This window comes from Ipomoea nil, unplaced genomic scaffold (assembly GCF_001879475.1).
Source record: "Ipomoea nil cultivar Tokyo-kokei standard unplaced genomic scaffold, Asagao_1.1 scaffold0317, whole genome shotgun sequence".
Lineage (NCBI taxonomy): Eukaryota > Viridiplantae > Streptophyta > Magnoliopsida > Solanales > Convolvulaceae > Ipomoea > Ipomoea nil.
The window spans coordinates 487927-508909 of record NW_017616745.1 but is presented as its reverse complement, the minus strand read 5'-3'; the positions used below and the strand labels follow the sequence as shown (position 1 = coordinate 508909).

The 20983-nt window shown below is 31.7% G+C and overlaps 1 protein-coding gene and 2 long non-coding RNA genes across 5 annotated transcripts; 1 reads left to right on the top strand and 2 right to left on the bottom strand.

The window, feature by feature from the left end:
• Positions 1–3858: 3858 nt before the first annotated feature.
• Positions 3859–7000, top strand: LOC109167160. The gene is made up of 3 exons (XR_002051797.1): positions 3859–4278; positions 6129–6244; positions 6867–7000. It is a non-coding gene; the product is annotated as an uncharacterized LOC109167160 (long non-coding RNA).
• Positions 7001–8111: 1111 nt separating this feature from the next.
• LOC109167414 lies at positions 8112–8441 on the bottom strand. The gene is made up of 3 exons (XR_002051857.1): positions 8411–8441; positions 8277–8330; positions 8112–8156 (listed from the first exon to the last, which is right to left on the bottom strand). It is a non-coding gene; the product is annotated as an uncharacterized LOC109167414 (long non-coding RNA).
• A 7707-nt stretch (positions 8442–16148) lies between these two features.
• LOC109167212 (pectin acetylesterase 7-like) lies at positions 16149–20770 on the bottom strand. 3 transcript variants are annotated; one of them, XM_019316200.1, is made up of 9 exons: positions 20597–20767; positions 20432–20511; positions 20252–20338; positions 19938–19991; positions 19739–19816; positions 19526–19610; positions 19170–19270; positions 18891–18912; positions 16149–16207 (listed from the first exon to the last, which is right to left on the bottom strand). In XM_019316200.1, the coding sequence occupies exons 2-9, from the start codon at positions 20486–20488 to the stop codon at positions 16203–16205; spliced, it is 489 nt and encodes a 162-aa protein (XP_019171745.1). In that variant the 5' UTR covers positions 20489–20511; positions 20597–20767; the 3' UTR covers positions 16149–16202. The 3 variants fall into 3 exon arrangements, with proteins under 3 accessions (XP_019171745.1, XP_019171736.1, XP_019171728.1); XM_019316191.1 differs by having other exon boundaries at positions 19170–19291; positions 20597–20763; XM_019316183.1 differs by lacking the exon at positions 16149–16207 and having other exon boundaries at positions 18558–18912; positions 19170–19303; positions 20597–20770.
• Between the last annotated feature and the right edge of the window lie 213 nt (positions 20771–20983).

Sequence of the window (20983 nt, the reverse complement as noted above, 5' to 3'; positions counted from 1 at the left end):
TTAGCAAATTGGGTCCAAGTGAGATCAGGCAATGAAGGAAAATAGTATATGTACTTACATTTTCTACTTTAATTTTTACTTCCATACTTAAAATTTTGATGTAGATACATTTTCAGGGGCTCACTGAAGAAAATAGTCTATTAATGTCTGACACATGAGAGAATAAATTTGAGAGAGTAAGATTTGAGAATACATGTTGTAAACTCGACAATTAATAAGTTGAGCAACAAAAAAACAATGCATTATTAGTAGAAAAAAATAGTATTTTAAATTAAATAAACGCAATCTTCTAACTTTTTTTTTTTTTGAAGGTCAACCAATGTGGTTGTATTTATAGAAAAGCTGAAATAGAGTCAGGTGGGACAACGTTCCAATACATAGCCGTAGTAAGTTCAAAAGCTGTAGAGGCTAAAGTGTGCACTAATAGATTCTATAATCTAGGTATAAATAAAATTGAGTAGAAATTAAAAGTAGAGATGCAAGCTCTGCAACCATCAATAGCATAACCGATATATGATCGAGACGGGTGTCTGGTGCGGATAGGTAACACTGTAACGTCTGACAATCCGTGTAAAGCTGTATAGACTATTCTCCACGATCTCTTAACTATGACAAGACCTCCTTGCATGCAAATGCCTCCGTACTATATATTTAACTATTCGCAATTTATCATTCACTATTACTCCGTACTATTTAACTATTTTGCTATTCAACAAACATTCTATTATGCCATGCACTATACTTCCAATCTATCACTTAGAAGAATTAATGGTAGGTTTGTTTACTAAGAATACATGATCCAACACTGACAATCGCAGTACAGTGTAGGTGTTACATCTAATGAAGGTGGCTCCTTATGAGCACCAAACATTGGTCCTTTCAAGTCTCATCTAATGAGACACTGAGTTGTCGTGATTTACTCATTCATTATCCTATTGAGCCGAGGTGTGGAGTCAGGGATAAGAAAGTTTCGTGTTTTGTGAACAATGATAGGCTTGTGTATGCCACATCAAATGGCCCGGGATTCACTAATTTATCTTTAACGAACGTACCTAAGTTATTTATTGTTTATTACATATAATAAATATTTCATTTAATTTATAGTTAACATACGTAGGTTATTTGTTAGGTTTAATTTATTACCTATTTTTAATGATAAATTGTAACTCATAAACTTATTGAAGCCACGCATACATGAATTTCAAATGCTTATTAATAAGATTGTGTTGTTCTTATTGAGAAAAACAAATACGACGGCCCCGTACAAACAAAAAGCAAAGAGATCAAACAGTGAAAAAACAAATAGATTAAAAAAATGGTGACTTTCAAGGTACATTTTTTATTAAGTTTGTTCCTGACTTATAATACAACTAGTAGTTGCACCCGTGCGTTGCACGGCAATATGTATAAATATTATAATATATAGTATAATTGTAAAAAAAAAATGGATAGTCAACTATTTAAAATTGATTAAATATTATTGAATACTTCTTTGTATACGACATTTGTAGTCGTATTTTGAGATTTTACATTTTCATTACAAATAAGAATTTTTAATCTCTTATGATTACTAACTTTTCACTGCTGCATACATTTGACCATGATTGAAAATTAGCCTCTTCAAAAATAAATCCACGTTGGATAGTGTCAGACCCTGGCTTTTATTTATTGTCATTGCATATAAGTGGAAATTGTTTTCTTTGGAACTTAAAAGACAATCTTGGATCAGAAGGTGTTAAGGTCATCATTGGAATTAAGACCTTTGTACCAGCACTTGACCCGCACAATATTTGAGCTTCTAAAACATGATCAGCCAACTTTGAAATCATCATGTATTACAAATGTATTATAAGATGGTAGGTCCACACATCATTGTGGACCTTGATGCACACAATGATTTGCACAGTTTCACAGTACATCTTTAGTAATATTATTAAGGAATAAGGGTCAAATAGGCCATCGAACTGCACACAATAATGCAATTAGGCCACTGAACTTAAAAAAACAACAATTGGGTCCCTAAACCTACCAATTTCATGCAATTAAGTCAATTTACAGGTTTTGTAGGTTAGTAACAGGTCACTCAAAATTTAAAATATTTTTTTTAAAACTTTTTTTTTTAAAAACTCCACTATCCATCAACTTCTATGTTTGCAATCCGAATTGCAACTTCATCCCAGGATGTACTGGATTGCGATTGAGGAGAGATGCTCTCCAATCTCCTATTCTGAGCAACTGTCTTCGCTTTAGACAGAGTAATTTGCGATTGCAGTTCGCGATCAACAATTTCTAGATCAATTGGGCGAACCATTGTCGATCGCATTTTGCGATCGATCACCACCTCCGACCTTTCAGTGTTTAAAATCAATCGAACGGACAGTCGATTGACTTGCGATTGGAGATCGCACAATTCCTCGGATTGGAGACTACTTTTGACGATCTTCAATCGCCATAGCAATTAAATCTTCTTGCGTATTGCAATCCGATCCAATTGGGCGGACTTATGCGACCTTGTAAGGAGACAGAAATTCTAGACGAATTTCCTTGATTTTCAACAATTGGAGACTCCGTCTCCTTCAATTCCAGATGAGAGTCATCTAGATTAGCACCTTTCTTCCCTGCTTTTAGTGGACCGGATTTCCCAGCAATCGGGCTAGTAAAATTTAAAAAAAAAAAAAAGAAAAAGATTCCCCGTCTCTACCGGAGACGAGTTTCTTCGTCTCCATGGCCGGAGACGAAGAAACTCTCCGTCTCCGTCTCCGGCCATGGAGACTGAAACAGTTTTTTTTTTTAATTATTATTTTTAAATAATAATTTTTAAAAAAAATGTTTTAAATTTTGGGTGACCTGTTACTAACCTGCAAAACCTGTAAATTCGACCAATTGAATGAAATTGGTTAGTTTAAGGACCTAATTGTTGTTTTTTTAAGTTCAGTGGCCTAATTGCATTATTGTGTGCAGTTCGATGGCCTATTTGACCCTTATTCCTATTATTAATTAGTATATGTTTTATATATGAAGCATATTATACAATGATATATAATAATTCAATAATTGTATAATCTAATAATATCATATTATATTTTTTGAAAGCCAAGGAAATCAGATTGCATTAAACTGTAAACGAAACAAAGGAAGGAAGATAGTCCCTCCAGACAGAATGAGAGTCAATCGCACTAATATGCTTTGCTAAGGCATGAGCTACCGTATTGGCAATAACCCCAATATATATAAAACTTATATATTTTAATTCCTATGTATGTTTAGCCCAAACTATGGTCTAAAAATAAAGTCCAAACCCGACCCAACTCAGCAAAACAAATAAAAAAAACGCGTAGAAGTGCAAAATATCAGCTCACCGTCGATTCATCTTCTCTCTACATCCGCCCCTTTTCTCTCTGGCTATGTCCGATTCGAAATCTCTACTTTCTTATGTTCTTAGTCTACTTTCCATTTTTATCATGTAGTATCTTCCATCAAAGTCCAGTGTACACCAAATTTGACCATGTTTACAGTAGTTGTTGTTGTGTAAATTATAAGTGTAAATTAGTGATTTAGGGTTTATGTGTTCTTCGTCTGGTACTGTCACAACACATCTGGAGCCTATACAACTAAGCTAAGGTATCTTCGTCCTAATGTTAGGACGATGATATTATTGTTAAGAGTCGCCGAAATCAGACGAATGATGTCGACTAAGCTAAGTATTCGATCCGTAATTGTATACGTCGAATACCCTGCATAATTAGTGTTTAATTTCATTCGCTATCTACAATTAAGTGTAAGATTACACTATATGATGCAAGATTTCTATCACGGCATATCAGGACAAAACCTTCGAGTTCAGAATGGTGAATTGGAGTGACTCTTATCTGTTTTTTACATCACGGTATATCAGGACAAAACGACTATTTTACACATCATACTTCTAACATTTTTTACTCCTTCCATTTCAGTGTTCTGACAGGGACCTTGTGGGGGATGGTGCGATTCAGGGAGATTGATTGTGGCCGATGTTTGCAGGAAGAACAAATCACACGCGGAAATTTTAGATTCATCTAATGGTCCTAATATAAATGCACTCTTGATATCTTAATGGATCTTCATTTCGATTCTTCACTTCACATCCAAAGATATCTCAGATCTTTGCAACATTATCAAGAACAATCATCACTCATCATCCCTCCGGTTTTTCTATCAGCACCGCAATGATAGGTGCATAATTGGAAGCAACAAAACCCTTCTTCAGCCCTCAACTGGTGCAGCATGTCAGCATGCAAGGTGAGCCACTGAGTGCCCATAGTTTTTTGTATGCAGTCAGTACACACTCTCATTCAATTGAAGTGAAAAGACTTTCTTGTCCTCCTTGTGGTGCTGCTAGTGTTCCATTAGGCTAAATTATAGGAACTTTAACTAAAGGCTGTACTAAAAAATCTAATACAAACTCTGATGGTCAGATTTCCATATTCTAGGAAATTCATGGCTTTTTTGAAGCAGCTGTCAAACTTTGTGGAATGCTGTGAAAAATAGCTTTGTGAATATATATGTTATTGGATTTTTAGTCAATAATTTCCAAATAGATAACAGATTGCAGCATTATAATTGACAAAACCAATACAAAGTTAATTACTAAAAAGGACTAAAACTACATCATAAGTCAGCCAATAATTCAAATTCTTTTTTCATCAATGCCTGGTTCTCCACTTGATTCTTCATGTGTTCATGTTTTGTTTATATCTAACTTCATACACACCGCATCCTGCATCAATTCTGATTTGTAAGTGATAGAAAACCACAGTATAATACAAACACTTAGGTAAATTATGGATCAACAAACTAAGCATGAATGTAACATTAACTTAAAGCGAAAGAAAAAAAAAAGAAAAATTAGGAATTAAAGTAGATAACTGATAATATCATAAACACAGTCCTGAAAATTGATAGCATTGTTTGAAGTACTACAAATTAAATAGGTCCAAAACGACATCAAAACAACACTGCAGATAATGAAGTTTGTCCATCACACACAAACCAAGCTTTATTTGTTTGTGGTGACTGGACTATCTACTTAATCACCTTGGGAGCCTTCCGAAAACTAAAGAAATTAAGACTATACTGTTTTGAAAGTATGTTGCGCATATGGCTCTCGCCTTTAATTTTTGTGAAATGTATGTCAGCATGATGCTTTAGACCTTCCAACAACTACTCAATATATGTATATGGCAACATAAGGATTTGGTTTAAAATATGTATATGGCAGCATGATGACTTACAGCTTAGAACATCTATTCAACATATGCTGCCTTTTGTACTTGGAAGGTATGCTTAATTTAGTTCGTTGCATTCTGCAAGGTTGAATCCCCTTTATTTGCTAATTTTATTTAAGAAACTCCGTTAGAAATATATGGTAGAAAAATTAAGCCATTAGTGGGTTATGAAAATTGGCTTCAGAAGATAAAGAACCACCACTAAGGATGCATACTACCAATAAATGTATATCTTTATTAGTTATTTGCATTGGAAAATGGAAAATAGCTGCAACAATGATATGTATACACTATGTCAAGTGTCGACTTATTGGTCAACATGATTTATCTGTCAAGTGCATACATATAATGTTTATCAATTTTATTTTAATAGTTTTTGCTTTATCGTAATAGAATAAATTATTTAAAGGACTATTTTTCCAGGTATGTGATTCAATATTAGAATATTTAAAGTGTACTTAATCAGTTTAATTATAGATAAACATAACTGAGTACTTAAATTTTGGGTACTCCTTTAACATAGATATCAATTCTGTTTTCTCTGTAATACATCCAAAATTTGATGTTGTACATTTCTTCAGACCTAGGTATATCACTTTATTTAAGAACAAACACTGAGATGATATGAACAGACAGTACCTTATTTTAATGTTTATCAATTTTAATTCCAAAAATAAAGACTATTTTTCCAGATACGTGATTCAATATCAGAATATTTAAAGTGTGCTTAATTAGTTTAATTATAGATAAACATTAATAGATTTTACTTAACTGAGTTCTTAAATTTTGTGTACTCCTTTACATGAATATCAGTTCTGTTTTCTTTGTAATACATCTAAAACTTGATGTGGTACATTTCTTCAGACCTAGGTATATCACTTTCTTTAAGAACAAACACTGAGAAGATATGAACAGATGGTACCTTTGTTATGCACTCATCCCCAGGATGTTTCCTCTTCCTTCCCATCACTGCTAAGCATGTTAGTTTTTCCATCCCTTCTCTATTCTGTTGTTTCCCAAAGCATATCATCTTGGATACTAACAGTTTTCTACACATTTAATATTGCCCTGCATTGATTATTAGAGCTTATTATCATATTGTCCTAAAATATGATTACTTCACAGCACACTACATGACAGTACATTATATTTTAAAGGATAGAAACATAAATCAAGATAAAGAAACAGAGGAGTGTTTCTCAACATATGGGTTATAGGACTGATTATTTAAAGGATAGAAATAGTAATATGATTAATGAAAAAGTCCTATTTTATAGATATAGATCTTACTGAAAATTTCAGATAGGATGCATGTTCTCTTGGTACTTCATTTTTTTACCACTAAATTGCAGCCAATAGGATCATGCATTGTACAACCATCTTCTTTTTACTGCCATGTTAAGAAAAAATGCAATGTGGACAGTGATATACATAAAAAAAAAAAAAAAGATTTTTAATCAACAATCTGGTAGATGCAAATACCTCTTGATCATGGGAGAAGAACTCATTGCACTTGATTGTAGAAGAGTCTTTTCTTTCTAGGATTTTATATGATTGTGCTATGCACCACCATAACTTTGATTGTGCTTCTTGTTTTGAAAGGTGATACATCACGGCCAAACATGTATATAGAAGCCATGAAAGTTCAAAGATGTATAATGGAAGTAGCATTCTTATTAGCTTTCGTTGTAATGTTTGCATTCGAATAGAAGTCTTATATAGCCATTGGTTTACGCTGGCCATGTATCTATAACAGAGCAATACACTTCCCGGAGATTTTAATGTGAAGTCCATAAGTCGGATTTAAAATTGAAAATTGAAAATCCATTGGAAAAGCAATATTTCACGCGTTCCCAATATAATATTCCCGGAGTTATTTCGGCTAAGCCTCCTCAGGATCTGCAACCGAGTGTGAATAGCATTTAATACGACTGCAATTGTTTAATGGCTTTAAACGCTGCCGTTTTGTGTGGGCGGGAGAAATTTTTAGGCAGAAACTTAGTGCTTTATTATAATGATAGATAAGGTTTTCGTATGCTAACGAAAGTGAAAGGCAAGCACGTATTGACTCACAAATATGTCCAAACTTTCATCGACCTTCTGAGCAGTGTAGAATAGGAATGCTTACATATCTAATGTATGATGGAGGACCAAAAGAGATAGCAGATGTCACGCCCGATTGTTGTTCAGAAATAAGTAGATTGGGACATGATTGCTTCTTTCGTTGGGTGGCATATGAAGCAAATTTGTATGATTCAAACAACTCACTCAGTGAGGAATCTTACTATTTTGGAGAATTTTTATGGAAAAACAAGTGTGAATTATAAATATTCATCAATTAGACTCAATATTCTGGTATGATTGAATTAACAACAAATAAATAAAAATAGCTTTAATTCTTCCAAAAGGTTGAACCCCAACCCTAAGATAAAAAATTAAAAAAAAAATAGCTTTAATGATTGACATGATAGTATTCATTTCTAATTTGTTTAAATTCTTTTATTTTGTTACTTATTATTAATCGTTTTGTTTCTCAATTCTTCTTATTTCTATACTTGATAATTGATTTATTGTTTTAAGTACTACTATAATCATGAATGTGGACAAGTAGTTTGTGATCCACTGGTATCCAATTGTTCCTTTATGTTGGAGGTCTAAGGTTCAAGTCTTACTGTAGGCGTAGGTTGTATATGTAGAAAAATAAATGCGGACAAAAGACCAATTAAAAAAGAAACATAATATAAATAGATTCCTACGGAGAATATTTGTTAATTTCAATAAATGATATATATAAAAGACAAATTAAAATTAAAACCTCAATAAAATCAATTCCGACGTGATGAAGAAAATGGGGATTTTAATATATTCTTGTACATTTTGTGCGAAAAAGCACTGCAAAACCCAAAAAACATAAGTTATAACTTCTAAGCAATTATATAGATATAATCAATTTATCATATAATAATGTGTATAATAGACTCTGGTTTGTGATATAATTTGCAACTTAATTACCATTGCAGGAGGGAATTTGGAGGTGCAAGATTTGGGCAACATCTTGGTTGGTCTCTGATCCACACAAACACACCCGTTAATTAATAACAATAATTTAACTTAAATACTATATTAAAGAGTGTGTAAGGCTATACATGTAAATTCACAACTCCCTCGAAAATGGATACAAACAAACTTCTGCTCCCAAAGTTGTGCTTTTTTTTTCTGGGCACAAATTTTACAATCATAACAAAACTTAGATCGGTAAATAAAATGATAAATTTAAAATAAATTAATTTAGAATAATATAAAAGTAAAAATGAAACTTACGCAGCAAAAAATATCAACCATCTGAAAGACATTTGACATGGGCGGAGCTTGGAAGTTTTTGTCGGAATCTGTCACAGTGCAACATGGCAGCCACACACCCCCCCCCCCCCCCCCCCTGATTCCCCAACTAAAAAAGCCTAGAATTTTATAAACATAACAAACCGATAAGGGTAACATAGTTAAGAACGTGTTTCCTTAATCTAAAAATAATAAAAATAGTTAAGTAAAGAACTGTAGTACGTGTAATTAAATTATCAAAAAATTTCTGTGAGAATCTGCCATAGTGCAACATGAAAAAAATTATGTCTGTATATTTAGTGATAGATTAAAAAACTATCGCTAAAATGTAAAAATCAATTCCGCTTGTAAAATTAGTGAAAGATTTAAGAATTCCTCTCTCTATATAGCAACGAGTGCACAAATCAATCGCTAAAATGTTTAAAATAAAACCAACTTTGTAATTTTAACGAAGAATTTGAGAATCAATAACTAAAATGTTAAAAACCCCGCTTTATAAATTTAGCGATGGATTTGAAAATTCATCGCTAAAATGTAAAAATAATAATTCTTGCCTTGAATATTTAACGAACTCAGCTGAAATCTGTCGCTAATCAAAAACAATTAAAATTATGGGGTCAGCCTGCAAAAAATTGTCTTTGATTAGTATTACATTTGTCCGTATAAATATTACATTTTTATATTGATACAACTCAATCGATCCGAACCTTCTCAAAGATAAGAATTCGTGAGGCGGTCTCACTTGTGTGTAACCCTAAAAAAATGCATGTAATCTTTGACAATTTTTGTCCGAACATAAACTACATATTATGAAGTGACCCACGAGACGTGAAAGAGACGTCAAAGATCTTTGAGATGTGAATTAATTGCTTTTTTTTTTTCTTTTTTTTCTTTTTTTCTTTTTTTGGGTTCTCAATTGTGCTGTCAAAATGTACAAATTATCAAGTGTGCACGAGACGTTATGTCTGAACGGATGTGTCACAAACTTCAGTTTCTCTATTTTGATTTGGTTAGGGGCTAAATTGTATTTGCTACTATACGATTCGTTTTTATATGTATCACCGAATAATTTACTGAGTACAATTAATTGTAACGATATCTTAATTATTGATTGTATTTAGATGCATATGTCCGAAGTCCGAACTACTAGATCGGCTGGTTATTTGATCATCTTGAGTCATATGCCTTATTAATAACTCGGACGAGCTCCTAGCTCGACTTGTCGCAACTTGCAAGACAGATGCCTTATTAATAACTTTTGTGAAGCTCTGAGTTCGACTTGTCGAGCTGAGTGTAAGACACTAAGACCGCAAATTATGTTGTACATGGTGCACACGGTTGCAAAATCGACGTCGTTTTGACTAAAAACGCGCGTCCCACTAAAAAAAAAAAAAAAATCAGGTCCGATTCCGGGCAATAGCATTTTTATGCATAATTTAAATTATATATCCACAAATGTATAACTACATATCTACAGTGAATGAATAACACAAAATTCAGAATGAATGAACTAAATATCCACAATGAATGAACAACATAATGATGTTGAAGGAAATCGAAACTGAATTTTTTTTTTTGAATGGGACGCGTGTTTTTAGTCAAAACGACGTCGTTTTGCAATCGTGTGCATCATGCATGGTGCATGCGGTTGCACATCATAACTATTGCACTAAGACCTAGTAGCAAATTGGGTCCAAGTGACATCAGGCAATGAAGGAAAATACTATATGTACTCACATTTTCTATTCTAACTTTTACTTCCACACTTAAAATTTTGATTTAGATACATTTACAGGGACCCACATGAAGAAAATAGTCTATTAGGGCATTCTCAGTAGTTGGGGGTTTTTCTCCATTTTTTGTGGACCCCAACATCTAGATCATCATCCACTATCTCACTCAATCATAAAAATTATTCTTCCCATTAGTTTTAAGTTTTTTCACAACTTTTTGTAGACCCACCATTTTATCTCCATAATTTAATTATTTCTTTATTTATTTGATTTATAAATTTATAATTTTAAAATAAACATAAATGAATGAACATACGTAAATATGGAGATAGTGTTATGAATGAACATACGTTAATATGAATATACGTTAATATGTACATATAACATATCTAAAGATATAAATTTAATTTAAATAATAAACATAAATTTAATAACAATAATTTAACTTTTTAAAAACAAGAATTTTAAAATAAATTGAAAAAAAAAAAAAAAAGTCTTCAATTGAGTGGACCTGCTTTTCTATATATTTTTCTTTATTTTTTTTAAACAAAAAATTCTGACAAAACCTTGGAGCGTTGGAGGAGAAATATTTCTCCAAAAAGCAACACCCCTATTTGTTAAAAACTCATTAGGCAAAATTTTACTATTCTAAAAGTTAGGTAAAATCTCCTTTGAGGATGCTCTTAATATCCGACATATCAGAGAATAAATTTGAGAGAGTAAGATTTGGGAGTACATGTGGTAGAACTTGACAATGAATAGGTTGAGCAACAAAAAAACAAAGCATTATTAGTAGGAAAAATAGTATTTTTTAAAAATTAAATAAACGTAAGCTTACAAAGAATACACGATCCAACAGTGACAATCGCAGTGTAGATATTACATCTAATGTAATTGACTCCTTGTGAGCACCAAACATTTGGTCCTCTAAAATTTCACCTAATGGGACGTTGAACTGTCATGATTTACGCATTCATTATTCTATTGGACAGAGGTGTGAAGTCAAGGGATAAAAAAATTTCGTCTTTCGTGAACAATGATGGGCTTGTGTATACCATGGACATCAAATGGCCAGGGATTCACTAATTTATCTTTAAGGTACTTAAGTTATTTACTGTTAATCTATACTTTATATAAAAACAAAATCCTGAAATTTTAACCTCCCGCCCAAATCCTAAAAAATCTCTTTTCCCAATAAAATATATTGATTTCTACTTTCCCATTCGTACAATAATTCTGGGTAAAAATTCTATTCTAAAATTATAAAATAGTGTAATACAATTCTCTTTGCACATCTAATCTAATCTATATCTATACTATATATAAAAACAAAATCCTGAAATTTTAACTTCCCGCCCAAATCCTAAAAAATCTCTCTTCCCAATAAAATATATTGATTTCTACTTTCCCATTCGTACAATAATTCTGGATAAAAATTCTATTCTAAAATTATAAAATAGTGTAATACAATTCTCTTTGCACATCTAATCTAATCCATAATATATATAAAAACAAAATCCTGAAATTTTAACTTCCCGCCCAATTCCCAAAAAATCTTTCTTCCCAATAAAATATATTGATTTCTACTTTCCCATTCGTACAAAAATTATGGGTAAAAGCTGTGAAGTGTCAAAAGTTCGGCAATGCATAACTTTTGACTCGGTTGTCCGTTTTGGACAAATGTTTTTTTGAAATTGTGTATTTTTTCGAGATATATCCACCGCAAACTGTCGTAGGCGGTTTGGCCCACCAATTTCTAAAAAAAATTCTTTATTAAATAGTTTCTAAGAAAAAACTATGAGAACATTATGTTTTATTAATGAATTTTTAAATCTATATTATATATAAAAACAAAATCCTGAAATTTTAACTTCCCGCCCAAATCCTAAAAAATCTCTCTTCCCAATAAAATATATTGATTTCTACTTTCCCATTCGTACAATAATTCTGGGTAAAAATTCTATTCTAAAATTATAAAATAGTGTAATACAATTCTCTTTGCACATCTAATCTAATCTATACTATATATAAAAACAAAATCCTGAAATTTTAACTTTCCGCCCAAATCCTAAAAAATCTCTCTTCCCAATAAAATATATTGATTTCTACTTTCCCATTCGTACAATAATTCTGGGTAAAAATTCTATTCTAAAATTATAAAATAGTGTAATACAATTCTCTTTGCACATCTAATCTAATCCATACTATATATAAAAACAAAATTCTGAAATTTTAACTTCCCGCCCAATTCCTAAAAAATCTCTCTTCCCAATAAAATATATTGATTTCTACAATAATTCTGGGTTAAAATTTTATTGTAATATTATAAAATTTATTCTAATCTATATCTATTATATATATCAGTGTTGCAAAAATCGTGCCGCTGGCCGCGGCGAGGAAGGCCGAAATCGGCCTCCTCAGCGGCCGCCTCGCCAGCTGAACCGGCCTTTAATTTTTTATATATTTTTTTAAGTTGTAAAGTGTCAAAAGTTCGACAAGGCATAACTTTTGACTCCGTTGTCCGTTTTGGACAAATGTTTTTTTAAAATCGCGTATTTTTTCGAGATCTATCCACCGCAAACTGCCATAGGCGTTTGGCCCACCAATTTCTAAAAAAAAAATACTTTATTAAAGAGTTTCTAATAAAAAACTATGAGAACCTTATGTTTTATTAATGAATTTTTAAAATTTTTAATTAAACAATTGTCCCGTGCATTATTTAATAATCTTTCTTTATAATTGGTCAAATTATTTAATTATGGTAAATTTGGAAATAATTAATGATGGTAATAGAAATCCTAGAAGAATAGAGAATTGAACAATATTTAATTATTGTTATATTATTATTGTGACTCACGGAATACAAGAGTTAATGCCATTTTTGGTCCTAGACTTATTGGGGCATTGACACTTTTCATCCTCCATAATAAAAATTGCCACTTAGTAGCCACTGTTATTGATCGTTGGACAGTTTTGATCCTCCGTCAATGATGCCGTTTGTTGACCGTGAATTAGAAGGGTTTTTCTGTCTTTTTATGTTCTAATCCTTGTATTTCTCCATCCATTGGTCACTGCTACATCCATTTCTTCAAACTGAGGTTATCCGCTTCAGTCCTTTCTAACATTAAGAAACCATCTTCACCCAACTAACAATCACGAATTTTACATTTGACATCAATCTCAAGATAATGGAAACAAGTGCAGTTGGAATAGAAAGGGCGTTAGTCCATGCCTGTGGAAATTTTGTCGAGCATACGACATAACTAGCAAAGTCAGGAATATCACCCAACCCCTCCCTTAACCTTTCTACATCAACTATAATAGGTATGCCCCTACTCTTTGCCTCCTGCACTACAATCAAAGCAGTCTCATGCAGCCTTCCATCTAAGTAGACAATATTTACTCCAAGCGCTGAAGACAATTTTGATTTGGGTATGTAGACCCTCAGATATCATGGGTGGATATCCTGGAGTGAAAATGCACGTGCGAGTTTGTTTTTTTTGGTTGTCAACAATGACATATGTGAATGGTGAGTTTCCTCATTTGGACACCACCATAAAAGATGTATCAACACCATCCCTTTCAAGCTCATCAAGTATTCTTTCGCCATGCGAGTCATCAGCAACCTTAGATATGATCATTGGATTAAGACCAAGACAAATTTTATCATCCGGGTTTTATCAAAGCATTGCCAGTGTTACCACCTCCTTAAACCTCAAAGCTGGTGCTCCGAATTTTATCATCCGGGTTGGGGAATGAAGCTACAGCAGCCAGGAAGTCAACACCCGCCATTCCAACACCTCAAACAATGCGATTTTTGGGGAGCGGCGGATTCCACATTTTCAGCTTGAAACTTCAATGAATTTTAGGTAGAATAACAGAGTTTTTGAGGTTGTGCACCAAGTATTTGTGGTCAGAGAGAGAGAGAGAGATGGAAAGGATATTTGTGGTCAATATGGAAGGGAGGACTTACAGGTGCAAATTCTACATCACGCCATCTACAACTGCTATTTACCATGGGAGGGTTCGCCGACCTGCTGCCCTCTCTGCTTCGCCGGAACCAAAAACCACCGGTGAAGGTCCCAACCTCGCCGGATCTGTTGCTGCACCGCCAGATCTGCCTTACTGGTCCGTCGCCGGAAGGAGTTACTGCCTCGTATGCTCGCTGCCGTACCCACAACTCGCCGGAGAAGAACCTCGCTGCTACTCACTACCGACGATTACTACTTAGCCGCCAAGTCTCGCCATCTCGCCTCACAGGAGTCACAACAGCGCTGGTCTAAACAAGATTAGAAGAATAAGACATAAAAAGACAGAAAAGCCCTTCTAATTCACGGTCAACAAACGGCTTCATTGACGGAGGATCAAAACTATCCAACGACCAATAACAGTGTCTACTAAGTGGCAATTTTAATTATGCAGGATGAAAATTGTCAATGCCTCAATAAGTCTAGGACCAAAAATGGCATTAACTCCGGATACAATACAAGAATATTTAATTATGGTTATATTATTATTGTGCCTCACGACCATTATATACTAACAGTACTTGAAAAGAAACTCATAATAATAATAATAATATCTAAAAGTAATTAAGTGTTAATAATAATAGTAAGAATATTAACGTAAGAGTTGTAACATAGAATAAATTGTAATAATTAATAACTATAGTCTAGGATTAAATTTGGAATTGTCATGAAAGATAAACGACATCTGGTGAAATTAACTCTTAAATAAATATATATCAATTTAAATATTCTTAATATATTACAACAATTTCATTCCGTGCATCGCATGGGTGAAAATACTAGTTACATATAATAAATATGTCATTTAATTTATAGTTAACATACGTAGGTTATTTATTGGGTTTAATTTATTACCTATTTTTAATGATAAACTGTAACTCATAAACTTATTGAAGTCATGCATACATGTATTTCAAATGCTTATTAATAAGATTGCATTGTTCTTATTGAGAAAAACAAATACGACTCCGCACAAACAAAGAGCAAAGAGAACGAAAAGGAAAAAAAACAAATAGATAAAAAAAAAAATGGTGACTTTCAAGGTACATTTTTTATTAGGTTTGTTCCTGGCTTATAACACAATAAGATTTTCGTATGCTAACGAAAGTGAAAGACAAGCACGTATTGACTCACAAATATGTCCAAACTTTCACCGACCTTCTGAGGACTGTAGAATAGGAATGCTTACATATGTAATGTATGATGGAGGACCAAAAGAGTTGGGAAACGTCACGCCTGAATGTTGTTCACAGATAAGTAGATTGGGACATGATTGCTTCTTTCGTTGGTTGGCATTCGAAGGAAATTTGTATGAATCCAACTTCTCACTCACTGAGGAATTTTACTATGTTGGAGAAGATTTATGGAAAAACAAGTGTGAATTGTAAATAATCATCAATTAGACACAATATTCTGGTATGATTTGATTAACGACAGATAAATAAAAATAGCTTTAATGATTGTCATGATAGTTTTCATTTCTATTTTGTTTAAATTCTTTTATTTTCTTATTTATTCTTATTTCTATACTTAATAATTGATTTATTGTTTAAGTACTACTCTATTCATTTAATGAATGGGGACAAAAGCACACAAAACGCAAAAAATAAAATAAATTAGAATACAATACGGAGACAAGGAAAGACCAAAAGAAGCATAATATAATTGGAGTTAAAAGGATTATAAATAATACATCCAAACTTTAAACACACATATAACATCTATCATTAAAAATTCATCACACAAGTGACACAACATCACAACACTTCAGCATTTCATTTGCAAACATAGGGATAATCTCATTTCTCGATGATCTGCACAACTTTTCTGTCAAAATATCAATCTCCAAATAAATTTGTTATTAACTGTTTAAAAAAAAAAAAAAACTTATTAGTTGGCACTAGAAAAGAATTCGCCACTTTCATCTCATGAACATCATTTATTTATGAAGTTCAAACTTGTACTGATAGCTATTGTATATTTATTTTTAATTATAATAAATTAATGCATGTATTTTCATGTGTACCTTGTTAGCCCCAGCAGCAGGTTCATACCAATGAGAAGATACTGTATGGACATGGCCATAACTAGATAAGATTAAGAATCCTCTCGACGATTGGTTGTCTTGTTCTGGCAATACATTCAGCAAATCCAATCATAAATCTGAAATAACACAACAAATTAAATGCGAAAATTCAGTAAATTTTTATTAAAAAAATATGAAATATTTTTTAAGTAAATTTTGGTTGCAATTATGGAAAATACTTGTAATGATTATTTTAGCATTTTGATTGCAATTTGTTAATGTACGTAATTCGCAATTTATCATTACAATTTAACTAATTTGCCATTCACCAAACATTCTAATATGCCATGCACTATACTCCCAATCCATCACTTATTGGATAACGAAAGAAATAAAATAAATAAGGGAGTTTTGATAACACATTTGATTGAGGTTGATATATTGATTGATGTTCTGTGTTGAGAGTGGAAGAAGAAGACACACTATAAATTTATGGAATTAAATTTTAGGTTAAACAAGATATGGGTAATTTTGTCTCAAAGTTATATTTTTTTATTCTTAAAATTCATGGAATTGAAATACTAAGGGGCATGGAATTCTAATTCCAAGAAAATGAGGGAATTTCAATTCCGCAGGATTGAAATTACCTCCAACCAAACAAAGGAATTTGGTTACCTTCAGAATTATATGAGAATTATGTGGAAATGAAATTGCAATTCCTTCCAACTAAACGCCCTATTAGAAAAATTAATGGTAGGTTTGTTTATAATGGATATATGATCGAACACGGACAATCGCAGTGTAGATGTTACATCAAATGTAGTTGGCTCCTTGTGAGCACCAAACATTTGTCCTCTCAAGTCTCACCTAATGAGACGTTGAACCGTCAAGATTTACTCATTCAATATCCTATTTAGCCGAGGTGTGGAGTTAGGGGCAGAAAAAATTTGTCTTTTATAAACAAATGATAGCCTTGTGTATGCCACATCAAATGGCCTGGAATTTACTCATTTATCTTTAACGTACCTAAGTTATTTATTGTTTATTACAAATAATAAATATTTCATTTAATTTATAGTTAACATACGTAGGTTATTTATTGGGTTTAATTTATTACCTATTTTTAATGATAAATTGTAACTCATAAACTTAAAGTCATGCATACATGTATTTCAAATGCTTATTAATAAGATTGTGTTGTTATTATTGACAAAAATAAATACGACGACCCGTACAAACAAAAAGCAAAGAGTGGGGGTAACCCCAGCTAAGATGGCAAGTGATCCACACTTGTAACCACAAGGTCACGAGTTCGAATCCTTGCCTTCTTGGTTTGAGCCGGTCAGCTATGGGTAACCTAAGCTGGTTTACCTCGACCTTGTGGTCCTTTACCAGCTAGGATCACAAGACGGGGTTTACTCACACTCAAAAGAGAACGAAAAGGAAAAACAAATAGATCAAAGAATGGTGGCTTTTAAGGTATATTTTTTATTAGGTTTGTTTCTGGCCTATAACACAATAAGGTTTTCGTATGCTAATGAAAGTGAAAGGCAATTAAGCACGTATTGATTCACAAATATGTCCAAACTTTCACCGACCTTCTGAGCAGTGTAGAATAGGAATGCTTACATATGTAATGTTTGATCTAGGCCCAAAAGAGATAGGAAATGTCACGCCTGATTGTTGTTCATAGATAAGTAGATTGGGATATGATTGTTTCATTCGTTGGGTGGCATATGAAACAACTTTGTATGAATCCAACTTTTTACTCAGTGACGAATGTTTCATTTTTGGAGAATTTTTATGAAAAAATAAGTGTGAATTATAAATAATCATCAATTGGTCTCAATATTTTGGTATGATTGAATCAACAACAAATAAATAAAAATAGCTTTAATGATATTGTCATGATAGTATTCGTTTCTATTTTGTTTACATTCTTTTATTTTCTTATTTATTATTAATTGTTTTGTTTCTCAATTCTTATCTCTATACTTAATAGTTGATTTATTGTTGAAGTACTACTCGAATCATTTAATGAATGAGTACAAAAGGCACACAAAACGCAAAAATAATAATAATAATAATAATAATAATAATAATAATAATAATAAGATAAGGAGAAAAGAAATTAAAAGACCAAAAAGAAACATAATATTTTTTTAAAAATGCTACTAGCTCTATTACAATATAGTATTTCATATTCTTTCTCAACATACTGAAACATAAAAAGCCAATAACGCCTCCACTGAGGCTCGAACTCACAACCTTCCAAATGGAAGTCCAACCCGAATATCATTAGACAAAAAAAAAACATAATATAATTCAGGGTAAACGATTATAAATTATATTTCCAAACTTTAAACACATATATAACATCTATCATCCACAATTCATCACATAATATCATAAGTTCACAATACTTCAGCATTTCATTTGCAAACATAAGGATCATCACATTTCTCGATGATCTGCATAACTTGTCGGTCAAAATATCAATCTCCAAAGAAATTTGCTATTGTCTGTTCAAATTTAAAAAAGAAAAAAAAAAACAACAAATATTAGTTGGTACTAGATAATAATTCGCCACTTTCATCTCATGAACATCATATATATATATATATATATATATATATATATATATATATATATATATATATATATATATATATATATATATATATATATATATATATATATATATATGAAGTTCGAACTTGTAGTAATAGCTATTGTATTTTTGTTAATTATAATAAAATTAATGTATTTTAGTGTGTACCTTGTTAGTCCCAGCAGCAGGTTCATACCAATGATAAAGTGTATGGACATGGCCATAGCGAGATAAGATCAAGAATCTTATTGATGATCGGTTGTCCTGTTCTGGCAATACCCTTAACAGCTCCAATCGTAAATCTGAAATAACAAATCAAATTAAAATGGAAATTCAATAATTATAATTATATATATATATATATATATATATATATATATATATATATATATATATATATATATATATATATATATATATATATATATATAAACTTTTGTGTAATGCAAAATGAAATACTTTTAAAAGTAAATTTTGTTTGCAATTAATGAAAATAATTGTAATGATTATAATGCAACGCTAACCTTGCATAACATTAATTTGGTCAGATGTGCAAGTTTTGTTTTTCATGCAATCATCGTAGAATGATTTGCCACTTGTATACCCAATCTGAATTAGATAATAATATATACGATAAGCCTTAACAGCATATGGTAATAAATAGATTATATTTCTGCGGAGAATTATTTTTAAAATTCAATAAATGATATATATAAAAGACAAATTAAAATTAAAACCTCAATATAATCAAATTCCGACATGATGAAGAAAATGGGAGTTTTAATGTCTTGTTGTACATTTTGTGCGAAAAAGCACTGCAAAAACCAAAAAACATAAGTTATAACTTATAAGCAGTTATATAGATATAATCAATCAATTTATCATATAATGTGTATAATGGACTTTGGTCTGAGATATAATTTGCAGCTTTATTACCATTGCAGGAGGGAATTTGGAGGTGCAAGATGTGGGCAACATCTTAGTTGGTCTCTGATTCACGCAAACGCACCCGTTAATTAATAATAATATAACTTAAATACTATATTAAAGCCTTTAAAAAAAAAGGGCAATCACACCCCCCACTGATTCCCCAACTAATAGAGCCTAGAATTTTATAAACATAACAAACCGAGAAGAATATAGTTAAGAATGTGTTTCCTTAATCTAAAAATAATAAAAAATAGTTAAGTAAAGAATTGTAGTGTAATTAAATTATCAAAAAATTAAATGAAAAACTCTTAAATCCTTACCTTCTTTGCGGACTTCAGTTCCCTTTTCAACATCACTTTCAAAGTGGATTCCAAAATCCTAGCTCCTTTAAAGTACAATTTAGTACCCTACATATATATAAACAAAAATTTGATAAGAAATAATATATACAGAATATACTTTAATCAAATCAAAAAACTATAGAATTTTAATTTACTTACATTATATATTTTATTTGAATTTTCGGTAAAAGATGAACCATCACAGTACCTTATCATTATTTTATTCCAATTGAAAAAATCTAAGACATTTATGTGTTAGTTATATATAAATAAAAATAAAGTAGTATAGCTAACAAATAAAATATATAAATATAAAATTGCAACCTGGATTTTGGAACTTGTCGTTGCTCAATATACCACTAAATTTTTGAAGACCAGCTGTTTGGTTAAACAAGAAACTTTGTGTATAGTTCACACATCCATCCAAAGTAGAATACCACCCTCCACCCTAAAATCATATCATCCAAATTACACATAGTAATAAAGAGATACTATATTACTATGTAGTGAGGGGCATTATGCATGTAGTAGGTTGTAGGTATAGATAATACGAGGTAGTGCATGTATAGGAAAGTTATATGTTGTCTCTGATCTATGCATATATTGATGGAATGATGGGGAAGTGGAAAGGTAGATGAGATGCATTGAATTGAAGAAGTTGGTATATATAATTAATAAAAAGTGAAATTGACTATTAAGAGGATGGGACTA